At 33.7% G+C, this 21637-nt stretch overlaps 1 protein-coding gene across 1 annotated transcript; it reads right to left on the bottom strand.

Annotated features, from left to right (window-relative positions):
- Positions 1 to 499: 499 nt before the first annotated feature.
- On the bottom strand, positions 500 to 6768 carry LOC130657342 (brain-specific homeobox protein homolog). Its single transcript, XM_057460322.1, has 3 exons — positions 6014 to 6768; positions 1531 to 1739; positions 500 to 1205 (listed from the first exon to the last, which is right to left on the bottom strand). The coding sequence occupies exons 1-3, from the start codon at positions 6312 to 6314 to the stop codon at positions 1035 to 1037; spliced, it is 681 nt and encodes a 226-aa protein (XP_057316305.1). The 5' UTR covers positions 6315 to 6768; the 3' UTR covers positions 500 to 1034.
- Positions 6769 to 21637: the final 14869 nt, after the last annotated feature.

Below are 21637 nucleotides of genomic sequence, written 5' to 3'. Positions count from 1 at the left end.
GTCATGAAATTTGTTAAGCAACTTTTTAATCATTCAAAGAGAACAGACGTCAAAAATTATCCTAATGTCAATTCAACCTGTTGCCAATTTAAACAATGCCTAATGGGTGCCATGTAAACAATGTTTGTAAAAGAAAATAGCAAATGAAAACATTAATGCGGGAGGCTGTAAATTTCATTATGTAATACTAGACGTTAGCCCGTGGAAAATCCACGGGTTCGCCGTCCTTTTTATATCGCATTGCGTGCTTCCCGCTATTGCGTAATACTGATTGATCTTGATTTTGTTAGCTCGCGTTTTTGAAAATATAAGTATGTATATATTAGTGGACAATAATCTTAAGATTAAAAATACATTATGATATTCTGTTTAATGTATTCCTTTATAGTTTGCTTGAAGAGAAGTGTTAAAATACAGAATAAAACTGTTTGATTCATAAAAGAAAAGTGCTTTTAAATTGAAAGAATGGCAAGAAAGCCATGGAGGGTCATCGTAATAAAGGAACAACAATTTTTAGTTTTTCTTGCATACTTTTTTTTCTATATATATTATGTTATGTAACTTTATCACTAAATATTAATAAACAAATATGTACAAACGTAACTTCAATTTTGTTGGGCATTTAATACAACAACAAAAAACTATATTTTCTTTTATCTCGAAGCAACCTCCATCAATGAAGTTAAGAAGAAAAACGCCATGACGTCACTTTATTATTTATGATGACGTCAGCGTCAGTACAAGGCACAATCGAAATGCTTAGAATTTCATTGTCCTTTTTAAAAGCCGTCGATTTTAACACGTCCGAAGTTAGCAATGAGAACACATTCTTGGACGGCTTTCGAGCGCCAATGAAATTCGTGTCAATCACGAATTGAACCATACGCCATCTCAATATAGATTATGCTAACGCTAAATTTGTTTTTCGCAACTCTAATGGCGTTGTCTCTTTGAAGTTACAACACGGCTTCTTGTGATGTTCATGCGTTTGATGTGTAGTTTAAACGAAGCATGCTCTATTTGACTTTTGTTTATCACGAAGAACACGTGATTCTATCGCTCATGCGATTGGTTGAAAATTGCTCGGGGTTATTACTATTATCTAGAAGCAAATCTTCTGTTTCGATGTGTTTAGTTTTGCTAGCATCGCACTCGCTAGTTTCTTTCTTCCACTTCATACGACGATTTTGATACCAAGTTTTTACCTAAGTTAAGATTTTATCTGTAAGCATACCATATTATACAAAACAGACTTGTTTACAACGAGAATAAATTCAATTCATTAAGAGGTTTATTCAAGTTTATATACCTAGTCTTGGTCCCAAGGTGTTATTGCGCATTTACACCTGTTTGAAAGGTAAAGTAGCTTATGCTTTGCTTATGAAAGCCAGAAAAAAGAAATCGTATTTCGCTACAACATTTAACATGTCAACAAGAGCTTTTGTTTCTATATGACATAATGTGAAATTAAAGGCAATCACCTTGAAAAAATCACCTTTCGGATGTATGCAAATGTCATAACTAGTATACCTGTGTTTGATTCAATCCCAGTCTGTCTGCTAACTTGGTTCGTTGTGGAGTTGATAAATATTTATGTTCACTGAATTCTCGTTCTAGAATCAAAAGTTGAAGTTCGGAAAACACTGTACGTGGTTTTCGACATTTGCGCCCACTTGCTGTGCGAAGAGTGGATTTCAACCGGAAGTAAATAGGAAGCTGATTTAATGAAGGATTGTTACCTATGAGGAAAGAAGATAGGATTAGCATGACACAAATAAACAATCGTATATTGATAAAGTAATAAAATCTTCATCCAAAATAAAATCCATAAGGAATAAATTCAGCAAAACTTTTGCGAATATGTAAGATATGGCCAAATTTCCAAAAGTTTATTGTAGCGAAATTTTGTATCAACATCAATTCGCGCCTTATGCTGGTGAAAGTTTCTATACTTTGTAAACAAGTTGTTGTTTTTTAATTCTTTCGCTATTAAAAATACGGAGACAGAAAATGTTATATTCTTAATAAAGGATAAAAAACGAAATCTGCGGTGCATGTTTAAACATAGAAAAAGGGAAAGTAATCCCTAAAAGATTTTGAAAATTTTCCAATTTTTTCTAAATAGTCTTTATTGTAACGCCCTTTAGCTAATAATTTCTAGTCTTTTTATTTTGCATAGGTAAATATTGAAATTGAAACGACGACATCAGTAGAATGAAAACGAAAGAAAACAAAACGAAACTAACAAGCAGAGCGATAAAAAAACTTCTTAAAAAAATGAAAAATTGTAGCATTAAAGTCAGGCCTTAAGACTTTATAAAGCTCGTTTTAAACATAAAACTAATCAAAGCAGGCTTGACACGCTTCAGCTGAAACAAGTCACAGTTTTAACTCCAAATTACCTATTTTCCGATGCTTATTTTTAAATTTGTTAAAGTGTGAATACTTTGATTTACAACAAACAAAAAGAATTTATTTGTGTGGATGTATACTGTGTTATCCATCTCATGAGAAACATTCTTGTCACTTTTCGATCTTAAATTCGAGGGTAAATCTATTAAAAAAATGACAATTATATTCTTGATGGGTATTTTTCCATCTGGTGATGTGTTGTATTCCCTGATTTTATAGTTTTTTCTACGAACTTATAGACAATGTACCATAACATTAAAGTAAGGATAACAACCTATTTATTAGTAGCAATAAAATCTCAAGAACACCGATTCACGTATTCGTTCCACACTTGACCGGAAGTCAACTAACATTAAGTGAAAGTTAATTTCTCACGGATTGTAAAAGTCACAACGTTTGTCCCATGCAATGACAAATTCTTTTTTTGTTATCACGCTTTAGGACATAATGGTGGGACTAGTTACAGTAATAATTTTAAAAATGGTGTTTAAAACGTGCTCGCACGTAATTTTTAAAAATAATAATTTAAAATTAAGAACTTAGATTTTATTTTAAGTTAAACGCATGGAAGTATTAACAACTATTGGCGTAGCAGAAAATTAATTTGTAAAATAGTTAAAATCATTTCAGATTGTGAAAATAATTTGACTTCTGGAATCCATATGTCACCAGCCTTTTTTGTGCCTGGCCACATTAGCTTATATTTTGCATTGTTTTGAAATTATTTATTACTTCTGCTGCCTTGTGTATTTTTTAAGCAAGTTTTATTATTCCTTCGACAAATCGTGAAATTTTAATTAGGCAACGCATGAAAGTTATTCAACCTCTTTGGTAAAACCTGTTTTTCTTACAGATTTTGCCAATGGGTAATTTGTTTGTAACTTAAATTAAGAAGTTGTACGTAATTGACAAGGCGTGAAACGAATGTTTCTCATCTCAGGAGAGGAGGTTATGCAATAGCTGACGCTGGTTAAAATTAGAAAGGGTCAAAACTGTCAAAGTAGCTATATTACCTCAAGTAGAAACTTACGTCCTATGGCAAACCTTTTCCAGCATTCAGATCCAGCATAAGAATGCAAATAAAGCGACTTTGCGTTTCTAAATCGCAAATTAAAAGGTCTACCTTAATGGTAATAACTTTCGCAGCTACTTAATTTCACGGGTCAAAAAATATCGTATCTAGCGGATATTAATTCTCGCGGATGAATGTTTAAAAGGATAACGAGTAGCTATTAATTTTTGCGAGTTGGAGATAATATTAAATACTTGCAAAAGACTTTCAAACATTCACAAAAAAAAATTACACTTCTAATTGTTATGGGTATTTTGGAGAAAAGCTATGAGACAAGTCAGACAAAAGAGACCAGATTTTTATAAGAATCAGAAATTCTTTACTAAGTTCTATAGTAGGCAGAAAAGCATTTGCAAAATCATATATATTAGGATTTGATAATCTCGACATTATGCTTTAAACTTTAGCACCGTCTAAATTATCGCGTGTTGGCATTAGAGCTTGTTTTCAATTATTTTACAAACAAGTTTTTCGACAATTAATGTAGGTGGAATTAATAACCCAAGTAAATTAACAGGCGATAACAAATTAAAATAGTTAAAAGAACGGAGTATTAGCTATCTATAACGAAAGGGTGTTTTTCGCGTTACTTTTCATGATTTTGTGAAAGCCAGCGTATTTTTCACAATTTTTCAGATGACTAAACATTCTCATAGCTTGTCTGGAACGTTTTGTGATTTTACTATTAAGAAAAACATTCCATGATAACGCTCGCATATTTTATGCGAGTAACTATCGTAGAACGACAATATATATGTTACGGGGAATAATGAAATGGGAATCACGTGTTTTCCCAGATATCATGTATATTGGTTAGGGTAAGGGTTATTATGCGTAATAACTGCTCAATTTGCGTAATTCATAAGTTTACCACCATGACCAACACATAAGTTCTAAGAGACAGTTTAAAAATCTTTTCTCTTTAGATTTAATTTTGTTATTGTTAGTTATTGTTTTGTGACATCGAAAGTATATGTTCATTCTACTAAGCCCAGCCCCCTTTTAATAAACTGCCACCCTCATGGTTTCATGTCTGACAAAAAAAGCCCCTGGTAGCTTAATGAGTTTTTACAATCAAGTCTTATCAATTAAAATCATCTCGCCTAAAGAAAAATTTAATGTCATGCAAATATTATATCAGGCAGACAGAAGAAATGTTTATTATTAGGTCAATTATCGTCGGCTTAAATTTCCACTTTTTTGAAAGTCACTAGTCCTACACCATGAATGCAAATACAGAAATTTTAAACAAACTGTGTAACTCTTGGTATTTTGCTCTATCTTTCTGAAAAAGAAAATTGGATTTAATCTGACGTTTCTATTAGAAAGAGTAGTGTCTAAAGCTTATTTCAGACTTACACACTTTGAGTTACGGAGTCTGATTAATTTTACCAATTTTTCTATATCTACCTATAGTACCATTAGTCTATTTTTCCAGACACTTTCTAAGACTAAGTACCACCCTATCATTTCCTACACTCACAATAACAACAATCGCTTTTTGTGAGGATAAAATGAAATCATTTATAGCTACCTTAGCAAACCTATGTCCTACATGATATAAATAAAACCTTACATACTATAGCAGCTTTAAAACACACAGGAGTGTATTTAATGTCTGCATACATTTACATACATAATGAGGTCAATAAAATCTCATATCTCTTTTATTATGTTGAAAATAGACAGACTTTATATATATATACAATATATATATAAAAACAGAAAGTATTATTTCTTATTTTTTAGAGCCTCTTCGATTATCTACTATATCTTTTTATGTGAAAGATAAACAAAAACTAACTCTGACTAAAACAAAATAATAATAGCCATATATTATTTATTTATTTATACTATTTATTTCTTCTTTCAGTGCAAGTAAATAACTCACTGGAAGTGCTAATCCTAATATATATTCAAAGGGATAAACACAGAGGAGGGTGAATGTAAGTAAAGTGTTTAGCTAGACAGATACGCTTAAGAAATTGTAAAAGAAACATCTCCAACTACAACAACATAAACAACAACAACAACAATAACAATAATTATTAAAACTTGAACAACACCGTAGAAATAGTACACCATAATGACAACCCGTATTTTTAACGTGCCTTGCGTATAGATCCATAGTGTATAGTCTAATACTTGGTGCCTGTCTGCCAGCCAAAGGTGCCAGCTGCCGACATGTCAATTCACGTGCATTTTTCAACATGTCAATTCACGTGGACTTGATTATCCGACATGTGGATTTTTCCACGGGCTTGTAGCGAGTTTCTTAAATTTACACAAACATTTTCTGAAACGTTCTTATTAATATGCTCTTTTGAAGAAAAAAGGCATTTGTTGCCTGTATAAATATTTAAGGATCAAAGGCAGAATTAATAAAAAAAAAAGATTTTCTATTTTCATTCAGAGTGTACTTAGACATTTTTCTTTCTCCCGCAATTGAAAGTAGTTAATGTTAAGAAAATTTCAGATTTTAGAAATTCCTAGCAGAATATTAAATCACGAACTCTTGATATACCATACCTTCGTATTCTCGTTCACCAATGCAACCATGCGTTAAATTTCCATTTTGAAAAGCTGCATAAGATTGATCTATAGGGTACACATTACCATATGGCTGCGTTGGACCACCCTTATTCTGCAGTAAGATATCCTCAATTCGAAAGGAAGGCGATGGTCTATCTGAAGGTGTGGTAGGGCTGTAAGGTGATATTCCTCCATTCTGATACTCCTGGAGATGATTTCCTTGATATTGAAGATGTTGCTGAAATTGTTGATATTCCGGTTGCATATGATAACTAAACTCTGGTTGACAATACATCATCAGTTTTTTTTATTTGATTTATTTGCTTTTAACAATCTTTTAATAATTACTATTTAATTCGTTTCAACTCAATAGGAATCAGTTTTGATAATGATGTAGTTAATGTGTTAACTTGCATATAATACCTTTTCTTCTCCTTTATATTTTTCACTTCTTTTCCTAAATCGCGTTTGTCAATAAATGACTTAATTACTTTTAGATGAAACGGGAAAATGACATTCTATAAATATCGCTTTCTTTTTTAAACATTAATTATTTGCGATCAATAAGTCAATAAAAATATTCCTCTGTTGACTTTACAATAAAACAAAAAGATTAACACGGCTTACAAAATGACTTGATGTTTATTTGATGTCAGCAGAGGGCCTATTTTCTCATAAGTAAGCTTAAACTCGCCAACCAAAACCTGCAACTTTTAGCATTCAATGATATAGCTATTTTCAACCGCCGAAACATCGTGCAAAGTTAGATAACATGTTTCAACAAAAATAGATGCATTCTACTGTCAAGAAAGTTATATTTGACAAACAAAAGTAAAGAGAAAGGTCATGGATGACAGTTTGCGTGTAATTTTTTCGTTTCGTAGACAAACAAAAGCGTACGGATCAAAAGAAAAAGAAAGAATACTCAATGAAAAGATATAATAGTTTGTTTATTTACCAAGAGTTAAACGTCATTATTTTCAGTATTGATGGACTGATATCTTTTTGAGAACTGACAGTCGATTATGTTTGTTATAAATTAACGTTTCTTTAGCATTTATCATGAGGCAGAAATTATAATTCAATACACATGCGTTTGTAAATGTTTACTAAATTCCCGCGTCAATCATTTTAAAATACTTTTATAAGCAATCAGGTATAGTAATTAGGCTTAAAACACCAAATAAATTTATGCTTGACCGATTTGAATAATTGAAATCAACATGAAATTGATTACTTCCATTGAACAATGGGATTAAATATAAAAAAAATTGATAGGCAGCTCTCCCTATACGATATTACATGTGGAATAGAAGCAGTTCTTTATCAATTATGTTTATAAAAACGTGTGAAAAAAACTCATGGCTTTGTTAGTCTTGCATCATAAAGGTTTGAAAACATTCTATAGTTCCCTAGAAAACTTTTCTTGCTATCGTTGGCAAGACCGAAAAATACTAACATCAAGGGCCCAGTCAAGCATGCTTAACCTCATGTCAGAAAACTAAAAATTTAGATGGAGACAGTATTTCAGGAATTTCAATTATGCGCTTAAAATCTTAAAGACCAGTGTTATGACCATGTGTCGATATTTTTTTCTGTTTAGTGTTTCTTCTCTATGAATCAATATGCACTGAATAAATTATAGTAATACGACGAGTCAGTCCGTCTGTCTGCGACAAGCGAAGTAGAATTTTATTGGATACTAATTTAAATTTACCGTAACGAGCGCTTTCATATAAGTTATTGTACGGTAAAGTCACAGGCAATTAACGTTTTCTATTTCGTTCAAAAGTTTTAATTGATTATTGATTATCCAAACATGGACAAAACAGTCAAACTGTCAATGCTCTGCAGCCGGCAGGCTGCAAAGTCGCTACATGTGCACACAAGTAGACCAGGCACAGAGCGTTGAAAAGTTGCTAGTTACATTCTTTAGCACGCCCGCACACCTATAAAATTCACGTCGGGGACTACGAAGGCCCCGAAATTCGTGATTAATGGCCTTGCTGATGTCAGCAACAATTAGCACATTTTAAGAAATTTGACAAGTTCAAGATGTGTGAATCTAATATAGAATGAGCCTACGCAATTACTTGTGGTGGTGAACTGCAAAATTTGTTGTCTGGTCCCAATATATTGTGACCACGATTGTAGTTTGTTAATACAACGAGTCCGTTCATCTGTGACCGGCAAAGTTAATTATATTTAAAACCACAGGAAAAGTAACTGCTTTGTTGTCACGGGCAATTAAATATTCTTATTGTTGTTGTCGATTTCGTTAAAAAAGTTTGATTTTATTTTACAAAAAAACCTGTGTGAAAAGAAGCACATAAAATTTTAGGTAGATTTTTCCGCGGGTTTATATTACTAGTCGATAATTACTATGTACCATGTGAATACAATTGTTGTAACTTAGATTGTAACCTAAGGTGATATCAGATGCTATATTTTCTTACTTCTCTAACACAAGCTTTTGTCCATGCACAGTTACGGGCACGGGCTTGTGCGTATAGGAGGTTTATTCAGGGTTGAGTTGGCAAAAAATAAAAGTCTAAAATTTCAAAATTTTCTACTGTCGCGTAAGCCTCAACTGAGGTAGGACCTTAAAATATAAAGAAACAGACGGCTTATATTGAATTTCGCTGCCACGTTTTAAACTTCTCAATATTTAGAATCGTCTTAGGACTAAGTTATTAAAGGTCATTCTCTTGAATCATGCTGATTGTGGCTGACGTTAACCCGTGGAAGAATCCACGGGGTCGCCCGTCCTTTATCTATCGAAATTTGTGTTTCCGTAACAGAGACACAGACCAACAGACCCACGAATAGACAGACGGAATACGGCAATTATTAAAGAGATATAATTAAACCTGACTATAGCGCATACTTAAAGATAACCGTAGTTAACTTTCTATCTACATAGATCTTTTGGTTTGAGAATATATTCGGCTTTTGTTTATTGAAAAACTTCATTGTGTAAAAAACGTGATAAAGACAAGTTCACATTTCAAATGGCAAAATTCTGCTAAAAGACACTTTCACAATATATTTCCTTGCATGCATCTTATCTTTTATTATAATAGAAGAACCGAACCTTAGCAATCCTTTCGAACTTAGTGACGACGTAAACGTCCCCAACTCTGCGCCAAAAGAACCGACAATTGACGTGGAAATGGCCATTTACTCAGACAAAAATTTAGTTAGAGGAAAAAGATTTTGTGATATCGAATTTTTTTTCATTCTATTTCCCGTCTTCAACCTCATTCTTAAAATAATAGACCCCTTCATATACTAGCCTCCTTGTAATTGTAACTCCCCCTCTCCCCCTCAGAGATGTCTTTAATTAATAGAAGACTGATTTTATATCAGAAGAAATATGGTGAATCAGATTTTTTTTAAACGCTTTTAAGTTATATTTAGACCCAAGTGGTTATTACTATCCAAATATTTGGTTAATATATTTGGAAAGCCGTTCAATTTTTATTTTAGTTAGAGACCATTAAGTTTGTCGTCTTTTAAATTCAACTCTTTTTGGTTCGTCCTATCCTATGTACATTTACGTTAACAATAAATTTTTCATCAAATATACGTATTACCGTACCATAACCTTTCCTTTTACCCTGATTAACCTCATATGCTATATTTTATATGGCCTTGTTTTCAACTTTTATTCGAAATTATGGGATTTTGCTCGAAAAGGCCTCAAAGCTCCGAAAGTTTATACTGTGTCTTTTATATTTAACAGTATTTGACAAGTGTCAGTTCTATCATTGGACTTTTAACGGCAGAGAAAAATCTCTATAAGAATACGTGTCTACTATAAAATGAAGACTTGACATTCTTTTCTGCTTTATTAGAGGTCTTACAACAGAAGGACAGCGCCCTATATCCGAAAAAGAAAGTATTATTACTATTTCTTTGTGTATTTTTTTTTCAGTTTTGATACAGCCATAGTTTTTTTCATGTCGTCACTTTCGTTTAATTTTTCGTAATCAATTTTAGCGCGCTTTTTCTATAAAAGGGTTTTATGAAAAGTTATTAACAACGCCGTTGTAAAAAGCACCGTTCTTGTTTGGAATATTCCCTATTGTGAAGATGGGAAGTTGGAAATATATGTGCTTTCATGATATAAATTACTTAATTCGTCCATCGTTAAGCTTTTTGTAATAGACAGATATCGGATAACAAAACAAACAACCTTCTATGTTACAAAGTTATGACAACGTCATTGACATATGACGGTGTCTTTTCAAAATACTATATCTCATACTTGAGTACAGAAAATTCAGTTTTAAATTTGTCCAGTAAAGATATAATACTGTTCTGTCAATTACACAGTCGCACTTGCATTTTCAACTAATCAGAAATTTTCTCATGACGTAAAAAAATATGGATCGGATCAAATTGTTAACATCTCACACTATACTTAGGCCGTATTTAGTCAAAGTAATTTGAAAAAAATGTCAGACGTTTTTTTATTTTGGAAGGATAGTTTAATAAGAACGTACGTGAGCCTTGACATTTATAACCAATATTTACACCCAGATCTCGGTATAGTTACGGGAAATAGCAAAAGACGCTTCTTTGTTTAATGGTGTCATGCGTAAAGAGTAAACAAATTTTAAGAATTATGTACAGGGTACAAATTCGCTACATCAACGAAATATGTACATATAAAATTTGGAGAATTTGGACATTATTAAGAGAGGGATTTTACAGCACAGTGTCAAATATTGTTACCCTGGTAACCATATTCGGCCGACGTTTGACTTTTATTGTTTTACTCACATTTTTGTCCTTAAACAATCTGTTGATCTTCTAGTTTTGGAAATAATTAGGGGGCGTTATATGCGTTTTACTGGATTTGTGACGAGCTATTTACCTGTACTACGTGCCCGAACTCGATGTTTCTCAACGGTTTGCCTGTAGTGAGGGCTCAAACTGACGTGCGACGTTACTGTCATAGTGGCTTAGCTTTTTTGTCGTCTCTCCTAATTCTTGTTCATTTTGGAAAAATTTAAGCCGAGAAGCTCCCTTGTCAAAAAAGTGAACCTTTGATAGCTGTGTATGGAATGACCAATTTTCACTGTCCGATTAGCAGCAGCTACTATGGAGCCTTTCAAAACAATGCAATAAAAAATAATGGACTGTTTTATTTTAAAAAAAAAAAGTTGAGAAAATTAACCCTATAAACACCATTGCTGCCAAAACTCTTAGAAAAAATAATTAGCCCTTTTATATATTACTATTGTGTGGTCGGAAAAAAGGGTTTATTTAGGGGCCGGAGTATTGGAGTTAAATTAGATAAATTTAATTATTGAAGCTATAAGTAATATATGGCAAAGATTTATTTCACACATTCGTAGAAATGTGTGATTTTGTATGGGCTGCGTTCTGTCATGGTGGTAACGAAAAGTTGAAAGGGGCGCAAATAGTATCAAAATCAAAGCCACCACAAACCGCGCGCGCGTAAGTAGACATTTCTATGATTCTCAACCGACCGTCCAATCACATCAATTTTACTCGACTGACCACTGGCATGCAGCACGCATTCATCTCCAGCGAAGGAATCGATTGGGGAGAAAGAAGTTTCCTCATTGAGAAGAATTTAATGCTACCTGAAGCACCCATTAAATTCTGAAGCACCCATTAAATTTATTTGATATACTTGAAAATACTCTGACCGTACTTGTTGAATATTATAATCATTAGCTAGTGTTATTGTCTTGTGTTGCTATTGTTGCACACTTCCCTTCTGTCTGTTACAAACGCAATCAACGTTTATATATACGATTAGCTATATTTCACTTGTTTGGTGTTAAGTTCGTAAATACAGTGGTTACTTGGTTAATCATACAATCATTGATATCTGCGAAAATGACAACTGCACAGGCCTATCACCGGGTATGTATGGGTATTTTCTATTGTAACCATAGAAACGATAACAAGCATGACAACTGTAATAGGAACTTCTTATTTGAAATTTACTTAAGAATTTTTGATCATTCATTGTATTTTTATTTGAAATATTTTTTGTTTTGTTTCCTGATAGTAGATTGTTACTGCAATTTGTTGATATGTGCATCAAAATTGCTATTGCTTTGCTGTGGAGATGTGGAAACTAGTCCCGGACCTACTTTTTTCATCAAGTCTGTTATTGGTTTATTTAATCAAGGTGATCCCAGGTTTGGTGAAACTGCTGGTGTACAGTGTATGTGCAATTCCCTATCAGCTATTTGTTGGTCAACCATAAAAAAAATTTCAATTTGGAAGGGATTTGACTTGGACAGCATTTTAGAATATGGAAATATTAATTTCAAAAAGTTAGGGTTGAATCGGTCAATAGAGTTCCAAGAGTTACCTTCAGTATTAGAGATTGCAGCTTTCAATGTTGATATCACCTACCTTGCCAGATTTTCAGTGTTGTTAAGTGATGATGATTATTTTGAAGCTCATAAGATAATGCCTCCATGCACAATCGGTAGTGGATTAATTTTCAATACATGTGGTTATAGCTCAGCGATTATATGGGATAAAAATTTCATTTATCTATTTGATCCTCATAGTAGAGATCAAGAAGGCCAATGCTGCCAAAACGGTTTTTCAGTTCTTTTGAAGTTTAAAAGTTTTTGTCAGGTACATAAGTATATAAGTGACTTTTATAGAGATAATTCCAATGATTTCAGAAATACCCAATGTGATATCCAGTATGTGCAAATCTTGATTAACGGAAATGTGGTGAAAGAGGTAAAGATTTTTCTCGAAAGGTTTCGTGGAAATCTACGAAAGCGTAAATGTATTGAGCTCTCTGAAAGTGCTTCTGATAGAACATCCCCAAGTTATGCATCTATGTTGAAGAAAACGCGAGTTAAATATCAAAATAAAATAGGCACCCAAGAGCATGATGCCATGTTAAAACAGCAACGAGATAAATATCAAAGCGAAATGGGCACCCAAGAGCACAAATCCAAATTGAAACAGAAGCGAGATTCACAACGAGATAAATATCAAAGCAAAATAGGTAGTCCTGAACATCTGAAAAAGTTAAAGCGAAATTGTGATTTCCATCAAATACAAAAATCTCAGGGAATGAGCACGTTGAAAAGAATTGAAAATTTTAAAAAGGCTATAAAAGAAGGACCAGTATTTATATGTATTGTATGCAATCGTTGTCTTTATAGAAAATCTGTAGTTGTCTTTTATAATGATAATTACAAAATTGACACAACTGACCTTGTATGTTATGTTTCAAGCAGTGATGGGAGTGCTTATATTTGTTTGACTTGCCATAAGAAGTTGCTGAAATCTGAAATTCCTGCACAGGCTGTTTGTAACAAGTTAGACATGTTTGATTCTCCTGATGAATTAGAAACACTTAATAGGTTGGAAAAGACCATTATTGCTAGACGAATATTGTTCAAAAAGATAACAATTATGCCGAAAAGTCAATCTCCCAAGCTAAAAGGAACTATTTGCAATGTCCCTATTAATTGTCAAACTATTGTTGGTACACTTCCACATGGAGGTGACAGTAACGGTATAGTTATGATTAAATTGAAGCGTAAACTTTCATTTCGTGGACATGTATATTTTGAAGCTGTCAACCCACAGTCTGTGAAATTGGCTTTGCTTTACTTGAAACAGAACAACCCATTGTATTCTGATATAACCATTGATGAAAGCTTGATTCCGTCTTCACTGGTAGATATACGTGACCCTGTAGAAACAGAATGTACTTCAGAAAGCAATGATCATGAACTTGAAGAAGTTGAAAATCCACTAAATGCTCATAGGTTTAATGCAAATGAAAGTATGATGTTGTCAAATGTACCACAAGCCGAGGATATTAGCATAGCACCAGGAGAAGGTGAAATACCATTTTCAATGATGAATGATCAATTTTGTGAGGAATTAGCCCATCCTTATCTTTTCCCAACTGGTAAGTTTGGCTACAAAGTTGAACGTGATATCAAGCTTAGTCCAACAAAGTATTTTAATCAGCGGCTGTTGAATTATAAACAAAAATTTGCCTCAAACTCTGATTACATTTTTTATGTGTTGTCCACTCTGCAACAACTCAATATGAGTAGTCAAATCAATATTGCTGTGAAAAAGGTTAAGACAGATTCTCTCACAGCTGGTATGTTGTCCAAAAATTTCTCTGAAACAGTGCAGTCTTGTATTGCTGAAGATAAAGGTTTTCAATTTATGAGTCCTATCAAAGGTACCCCAGCATATTGGTAGCGATTTCTCTCGGAAGTTCTAGCAATGGTTAAGAAACTCGGTCTCCCAACATTTTTTATGACATTGACCTGTGCGGATTTAAGATGGAATGAATTGATTTCTATCATAGCAAAATTGAATAGTGAGAATCTGACTGATGAGGAAATAATCAACCTAACATACTTTGAAAGATGTAGATTTTTGAACTTGAATCCTGTTCTACTTGCCAGGCATTTTCAGTATCGTGTTGAGCTTTTTTTTAAGGAAATTGTAGTTGATGGACCTCTTGGTAAGGTTAAATACTGTGCAATTCGTGTAGAGTTTCAGATTCGTGGAAGTCCTCATATTCATTCTTTTTTGTGGGTGTTGAATGCTCCTGTTTTGACTGAAAACAATATTGATAAATACATACAATTCGTAGATGCAATTATTAAAGCATATGTACCAGATCGTGAACATGAACGTGAATTATTTGACTTAGTAAGAACTTATCAGGTGCACTATCATTCTAAGTCTTGTCGAAAGTATACAAATGAAACATGTCGGTATCATTTTGGTCTTTTTTTTTCCGAAAGGACTATTGTTGCTTTGCCACTGTCAAAAGATATAGATCCAGATGAACGTAGTGAAATTTTGAAGAATAAGGAAGTCATATTAAATAAGGTTAAAGACTATATTGACACAAAGTTGAATCCAAAAAAGAAAAATATTTTGAATCCCAATCAAGAGAATTTCGAGATTACTCCAACAATATCAGAAATATTAGATGAACTTGATATTCCAGAAAGTGAATACTATAATGCTTTGAGTATTTCTAACGATAACGACTTTCAACTTTATTTGAAGAGGCCGCCTGATTCGTGTTTCATAAATAATTACTTTGATGAAGGTCTTCTAGCATGGGAAGCAAATATTGATATTCAACCTGTCTTCAACCACTACAAGGCTGTGACATATATGTGTGCATATTTCTCAAAATGTGAAGATGAGACTTCTCAGGCCATGAAACAAGCAGCGAAAGAAGCTTTCAATTCAAATAAATCCTATACTGAGCAAATGAAATTAATTGCACAGGTTTTCACTACAAAAAGGGAATGTTCTGTTCAAGAAGCTGTATATTTAATAATGCCAGAACTTTGGCTCAGGAAAACATTTCCAAAAGTTGTATTTTCCAACACCAACCTCCCAGAAAAGCGCTATAGAATGTGTCGCAGTAAACATGAAATTGATAAACTTCCTGAAGATAGTACTGACATATTTAAAAGAAATATGCTAGATCGGTATGTCGATAGACCCAACCCAACATTTGCAAAAGGAAAATATGCCATTCTTGATCAATTTTGCTACGCACAATTTCTTGCAAATTATTACCTTGCTGGAAGGTTTGATGATGAAAATGATAGCCAGCCAACTGTATTACGTGATGACAACATAGAAAGGAACATATATAACAAATTGGTTCCCTGCAATATTGCCATTAATGTCATCCAATGAAAAATTGAAGTGTCGTAAAGTTAAACAAGTGTTACGATTATATACACCAAATAAACATAAATACCCTGAGTTATATGCACATCATTTGCTAATGTTATACTATCCATTTCGAAATGAATGTGACTTGAAATCTGCTTCTGGTAGTTATGTTGAAAAACTCAACGAACCTGGTGTATTATCAATCATAAATGAACATAAGCAAACATTTGAGCCATTTAGTGATCTAATTGACACTGCCTTATCAAACTTGCGTACAGACTTGCTTACAAATCAAGATGCTTTTACTGCTCATGAAAATGATGAAGTTCAAGATGAAATGATTGAAACAATAGATGAGATTGTGGATGATGAAAATGTTGTTGCAGATGCTGTACTTTTTGACAGTGAAATCAATGTTTCAACAAATAGTTCAAAATTCCTGAGCGATGCAGAATTGAATCCCATGATTTCATCCTTGAATTACAAACAAAGACAAGTGTTCGATTTAGTATATGACTGGGCTTGCAGGTATATAAAAAACTTATCGGCAATAAGAAAAGTAGAAGTTACACCATTGTATATTTTTTTGACTGGCGCTGGTGGCTGCGGAAAGTCACATCTAATTAAAACCATATATCGAACAATGTCCAAGGTACTTTCATATAAATCTAAGGACCTGAACAAACCCAAAGTTTTTCTTGTGGCTCCTACTGGTGTTGCTGCAATTAATAACCGATTAAGTTGCAGAATTTCAAAAGGAAAGCAAATTTCAAAAATAATGCTGCAACCGACATTCAAATAAGCAGAGGAACGAAAATTCAAGTTGAAAAAGCATCTTTTCCTCACTGCAAGCTTTCGAATCTATTTCACCAAAACTTAAAATTAAAGACATCAAGTTGAATTCGTATGATCGGCAAGAAGTTACTGTCATAGGATACATTGACAAAAAAGGTAAATTAAATTTACATGCGAGTAAGCTATGCCTCATTTTGCCTGCTCGACAACTGAACAAGTGAAGACCACACCCACACAAAGTTGCATGAAAATTGTATCAATTAAGAACACAACCTCTCCTCCTTTTCCCCCACTTGAAAATCCATTGTCAGCGTATTATTATTGTTATATAGATTGCTACGAAAGAAACTTCAGAGAAGGATCTTCACGGAAGATGGAAGTGTACTTATTCGACGAATCCGATGTAATTCCATTGACCTTATGGAATGACTTTATAGATAGTGTCAAAACTGGACCATACCAAATTTCCAATGCAATCGTTCGTGTATTACATGATGATGACAAGGTGCTCGCTACGGGTCCGGAAACAATATTCGAAGTAACAACAACAAAAATTCATTTTGAAACCTGCGCCAAAGTTATATCGCCAAGCAAAGTTTCCTCTTACTGATGTTGCGATTGTCAACCGACAACTCAAATGTCACAAGTGTGGTAAGGACTTTAATCACCTTACTCCCGACTGCGAATTTGTAAAATGCGTATGCTGTGTTATTTCACGTTCTTCGCAACTGAAGGTGAACCGCATAGCTAAGGTCACTACCCAGGATAATAAGGAGGAAATCACAATATTCCAACCACAGCTCTTCGAGTATGCGCTAAAGTACAAGCTTGATGGAAATAACGAGGAAGCTTTGACAATTGCTCTTTTAAAAGATTCCGAGACATCCTTCATAATTGACAGACATAATATCTGTATTTGTTTTTTGTAAACTTTTCCATATGTTGACAGGGTGTTGAAAAAAACTACCCAAGAACGAACGCATTTTTAATTTTTGTTATTTTTATAGTTACTTTGGTATATTATTTGTAAGCTACCATTGTATGTTCTATTAAAAAATAGTGCGTAGCGACTTCATAGACAGTGTCAAATCTGGTCATACCAAATTTCAAATTTTGATCGTTCGTGTATTTGTATTTCTCTTTTATTAACTTTATATTATTTGCAAGCTACCATTTTACTTCAGTATATTATTTGCAAGCTACCATTTTATGTTTGAAAAATAGTATGCAGGTCATGCACAAAAATAAAATCTTGTTGATTGTTTTTTTCTGAAAATTTTGTCACGGTAAGGGGCTGTTTATATGAGCCCGTTTGGCGGGTTGGCTCGCTTACCGAGATCTCACACTTTCCCTATTTTCCTTATACTTTATTTCATTTGTTTATGTTCAACCAGGCTGGCTCGGTAGGCGGGATCTCATTTCTCACAACCGAACCCCCTCCCTCCCCCTGTAAGCGAGATGAACTTTTTCTCATATAAACACTTCATTCAGCTCACTTGCTGGGCCAGAAATTTCATGCCTACGTAATCAATTTCTTCTGTTATTAATATTTCAGTTATAGCTTCTGTGTTGTTTAATATTTTTATTGTTCTAAGATTATCAGAGCCCGCCTACAGGACAGGTTTTTTCACCACAATTTAAAAACCAGCCCGGCAAGTGAGTCAGCTCATTTACCGAGCCATCCCACCTCCATATAAACAGACCCTTAAGAGAACATTTGGTAATAAGAGTCGAATTTACTACATTGAAAACAACCTTGAACCCAGGGTAATTTTTTCCTGAAAATTGCTTCATAAGTGTGAATCAGAGGCTTAACACATTGGTACTCAAATATTTCGTTTATTTCAAATCAGCTGAGCACAAGGACGAAAATAGGTAGCTTTTAGACTTTTAGATTCACCCTCTGATTTGTTTACCAGACTAGTTTGCGGAAATATTTTTTAAATCGGTTGTTTTGTAAGCTGCGCTGGTTGAGCCAAACTCAAACAAATTTTTGAGCACAATGTTGAATTCTAGTTTTAAGCCCGTGGATTCAATTCACTTTGTCACTATATTTGGGAGTTTGAAACATAGTGTCTTGTGGTTGCACAACAGTAGATTTTAAGTTGATTATTCGGCATTTTTTTGTTTGTTTGTTTTTTCATGTATTTTTTATTACATAGTTCACTCAACCTCGATCCCAGGACGTGTTGACAAAAAAAAGCCTACTTCCTTCAGGTAAGAAGTCATGAGAACGAGATTGGTAGTTCTCTGACAAACGATAATAAACCTTTAGATAAGTGGGCGGGGATCACGACAGAAAATGTCCAAATGGGGAAAAATTTTTAAAGTTATCAATGAACAAATTTTTTTTTGATCTGAAGGTCCATATCTCCCACTACTGCTTTCTTTTTCATGTTATTTGTGATCAGTTTATATGGCCGGAAAAAACAAATACCCCTATGAATAGAATATTGTTCAAGTGGAGTATGCTTTGTGGAAACCAGTATATATCGCGAGGATGGAGAATTGAAACATTCTGATTGGTTACAGTGTCTAAAAATTATGGGTACTGGGGACAAAGTTGAATGATATCTCTATATCGAACCATCCACCTGGCATTATAACTTTCGAAGTGAGCGCACATATTTTCACACACTCCACCTAAATATTTTCACACCCTAATACAGAACGACAGCTGTTGTTTTTGAACATCTGAGCTTGAAGCATGTTGCAAACAACAATACAAAAGATTTACAAAAAATTGATGCTAACCCCAACCAATGTTGAGAAATCCGAACGCTAGAAGACAAAACATTTTTCTGCCGTCATTTACTGACCACATTCACCGATTGACTGCTTCTATTATATTGTAGTTTTTCTACCCGATTCTCGATTCTCAACAACTTGAGAATTCTGTACAGAAAATTTAACAAGACATAATAGACCCAGAGGAACGCAGTAAAGTCCGGGTCTATCAGTAGGCTATGTTCGAAATGGAGTCAAACAAAAGCAAGCAATGTTTTCGTACGCATGTAGTAAGTAGCAAGTGAAGTAGCAAATGTTTTGTGTGATGAGCCATAACTTTTTCGCAAGGATCTAATCGTGCTATTCAGTTTATATCACATAGCCTAAAACTGCTATATGTGATTTGTGTGAGTGTTCAAACCGCTCCGGTTTCTTGTTGCTTTTCACTCACACCTTGTGTGGGTGAGAACGCAACGAAAGGAACAACAACTGTCAATAACGCGCTATATTAACCAAAAGTTTTTGTTTATGGACGTGTTTTTTCTTGACTGTGCGAAAAAGTTGTAAAATGAAAAATAGCAAAATCACAAAATATTTAATAACTTTGGTTAAAACCGTTATTAGATCAAGAAAACTCACTGGGTTGGAGTTTGTAGAGATACTATTGGTCCTACAAGGTCAATTTTGAAAATTAGGAGTGTGTCGCGATAATATTGGTCATTTTGAGTTTTTGCTCGTGATTTACTCATTTTTTCGAAAAAATAGTAAAATTGTATTTTTAAAGCATCTTTGACATCTTGGAAACCAGTAAAAACTGTGATGAGTAAAATTTATTCAGAAATGAGTAAGTAATGAGCGATTTAGTCACAAGCCTAACTTTTTCGAAAACATGCAATAATCACTCTTAAAACATTATAGCGATTTGAAAATTTGGCAGAATAAATTGTCTGACTATGCTTTTTTCATTCAAATCAAAGTTGGCAACAGAATTAATGAGTACTTCGAGATAAATGTGGTCTTTGAATAAATAATTTTTGGTGAATTATAACTTTGAAATTTTCATTAAATAACAATTTAGAAATTTGGATAAATAATAATTAGGAACATATAATACTTATTTACAATGATAAATTTTCCTTCAAAAGAGTGAATTATGATGTTATTGGTCTTTAAAATTCATAAAATCTAGGTTCAATATCCTACACTAGAAGCGAAAAACAGGACGTAGATAATTTCAATGAAATAATAAGAATCAGTTATACGATTCAATATTCAAATTCGATATAGGGTGTGCAAATCTTTAGTATAGTATTCTGTTTATGACTTATTTAAGAGTAATTTGAGATTAACTTAGTCCAAGGCAAAATTGTAAAAATTTACGATGCTCTTAAAACAAGTTCCACATAGATATCCTTTGGCATACAAAGGCTGTCATGATCAATATCAACGAAAGCTTCAAACACTTCAACAGGATCACAAAGAACATCTCCAGGAACTATGCTGAATCTTTTCAAAGCCATATTGCGAGACCTGTCAGACTTCAGATAGTTTCCTCTCAAGAAACACTCGTCAGAATTAATGGAGTGTCCGTAACGATCCCTCATTACATCGGTTGCAACTCCTTTTTCAATCACTTTAATAAAATAAATTGGCTCACAGGAGTTAAATGAGATTACGGCAATAAAGCATGGAATCGAAACAAATTCAAAAATGTGTTGACCACGATCTTGTTCTTCATCCAGGTAACAGTCATCATCGTTTTCTACGGATTCCTCAACTTTATCCATTTGACTCTCATCAGGACCATCTACTCTCAAACATGCATCAAACTCTAAATTTAAACAGTTACCACAATCACATAAGAATTCTTTCATATATACAGAATTCTCATTAGGCTTGTATTCAAACAGATGCATTGCCATACAACCATCGATCTTCCGTTCAACTCTCGCCATGCGCTTTTTGTCATCTTGCTTTTGACTGACGACTGTGTAACTCATTCTGGGATCTTTCCGGATATCGAGATAGTCACGAATCGCTTGGCTGTCGACAAACCAAACGTCCAAACCAATGATGTCTCGTCTTAATATAGATTTAACTCCGAAGGCGGACATGGCATCAATTAGCCCTTTACCGTGACCTGCTGCTCCGTACAGACGAATTATGCGTACATCGTACTTGTTGGCAAGAGAATGGTATGAATGAAAAGCCCATTTATTTTTATATTGAGTGGGAGCGTTATCGCTTTTAATGATAACTGTTTCATTTCGGATTTCCCAACGATCAGAAATATCCTCAAGGACTTCAAAAACGAAAGATGGGTCGTGAGTTGTATCGTCACTCAAATGATACACAAATTTGTTTACTCCGGGTTCAACAATGGAACAATGTAAGGCGTACTGT

This window comes from Hydractinia symbiolongicarpus, chromosome 9 (genome assembly GCF_029227915.1).
Source record: "Hydractinia symbiolongicarpus strain clone_291-10 chromosome 9, HSymV2.1, whole genome shotgun sequence".
Classification (NCBI taxonomy): Eukaryota; Metazoa; Cnidaria; class Hydrozoa; order Anthoathecata; family Hydractiniidae; genus Hydractinia; species Hydractinia symbiolongicarpus.
This window is presented reverse-complemented; position numbering and strand designations above follow the sequence as displayed.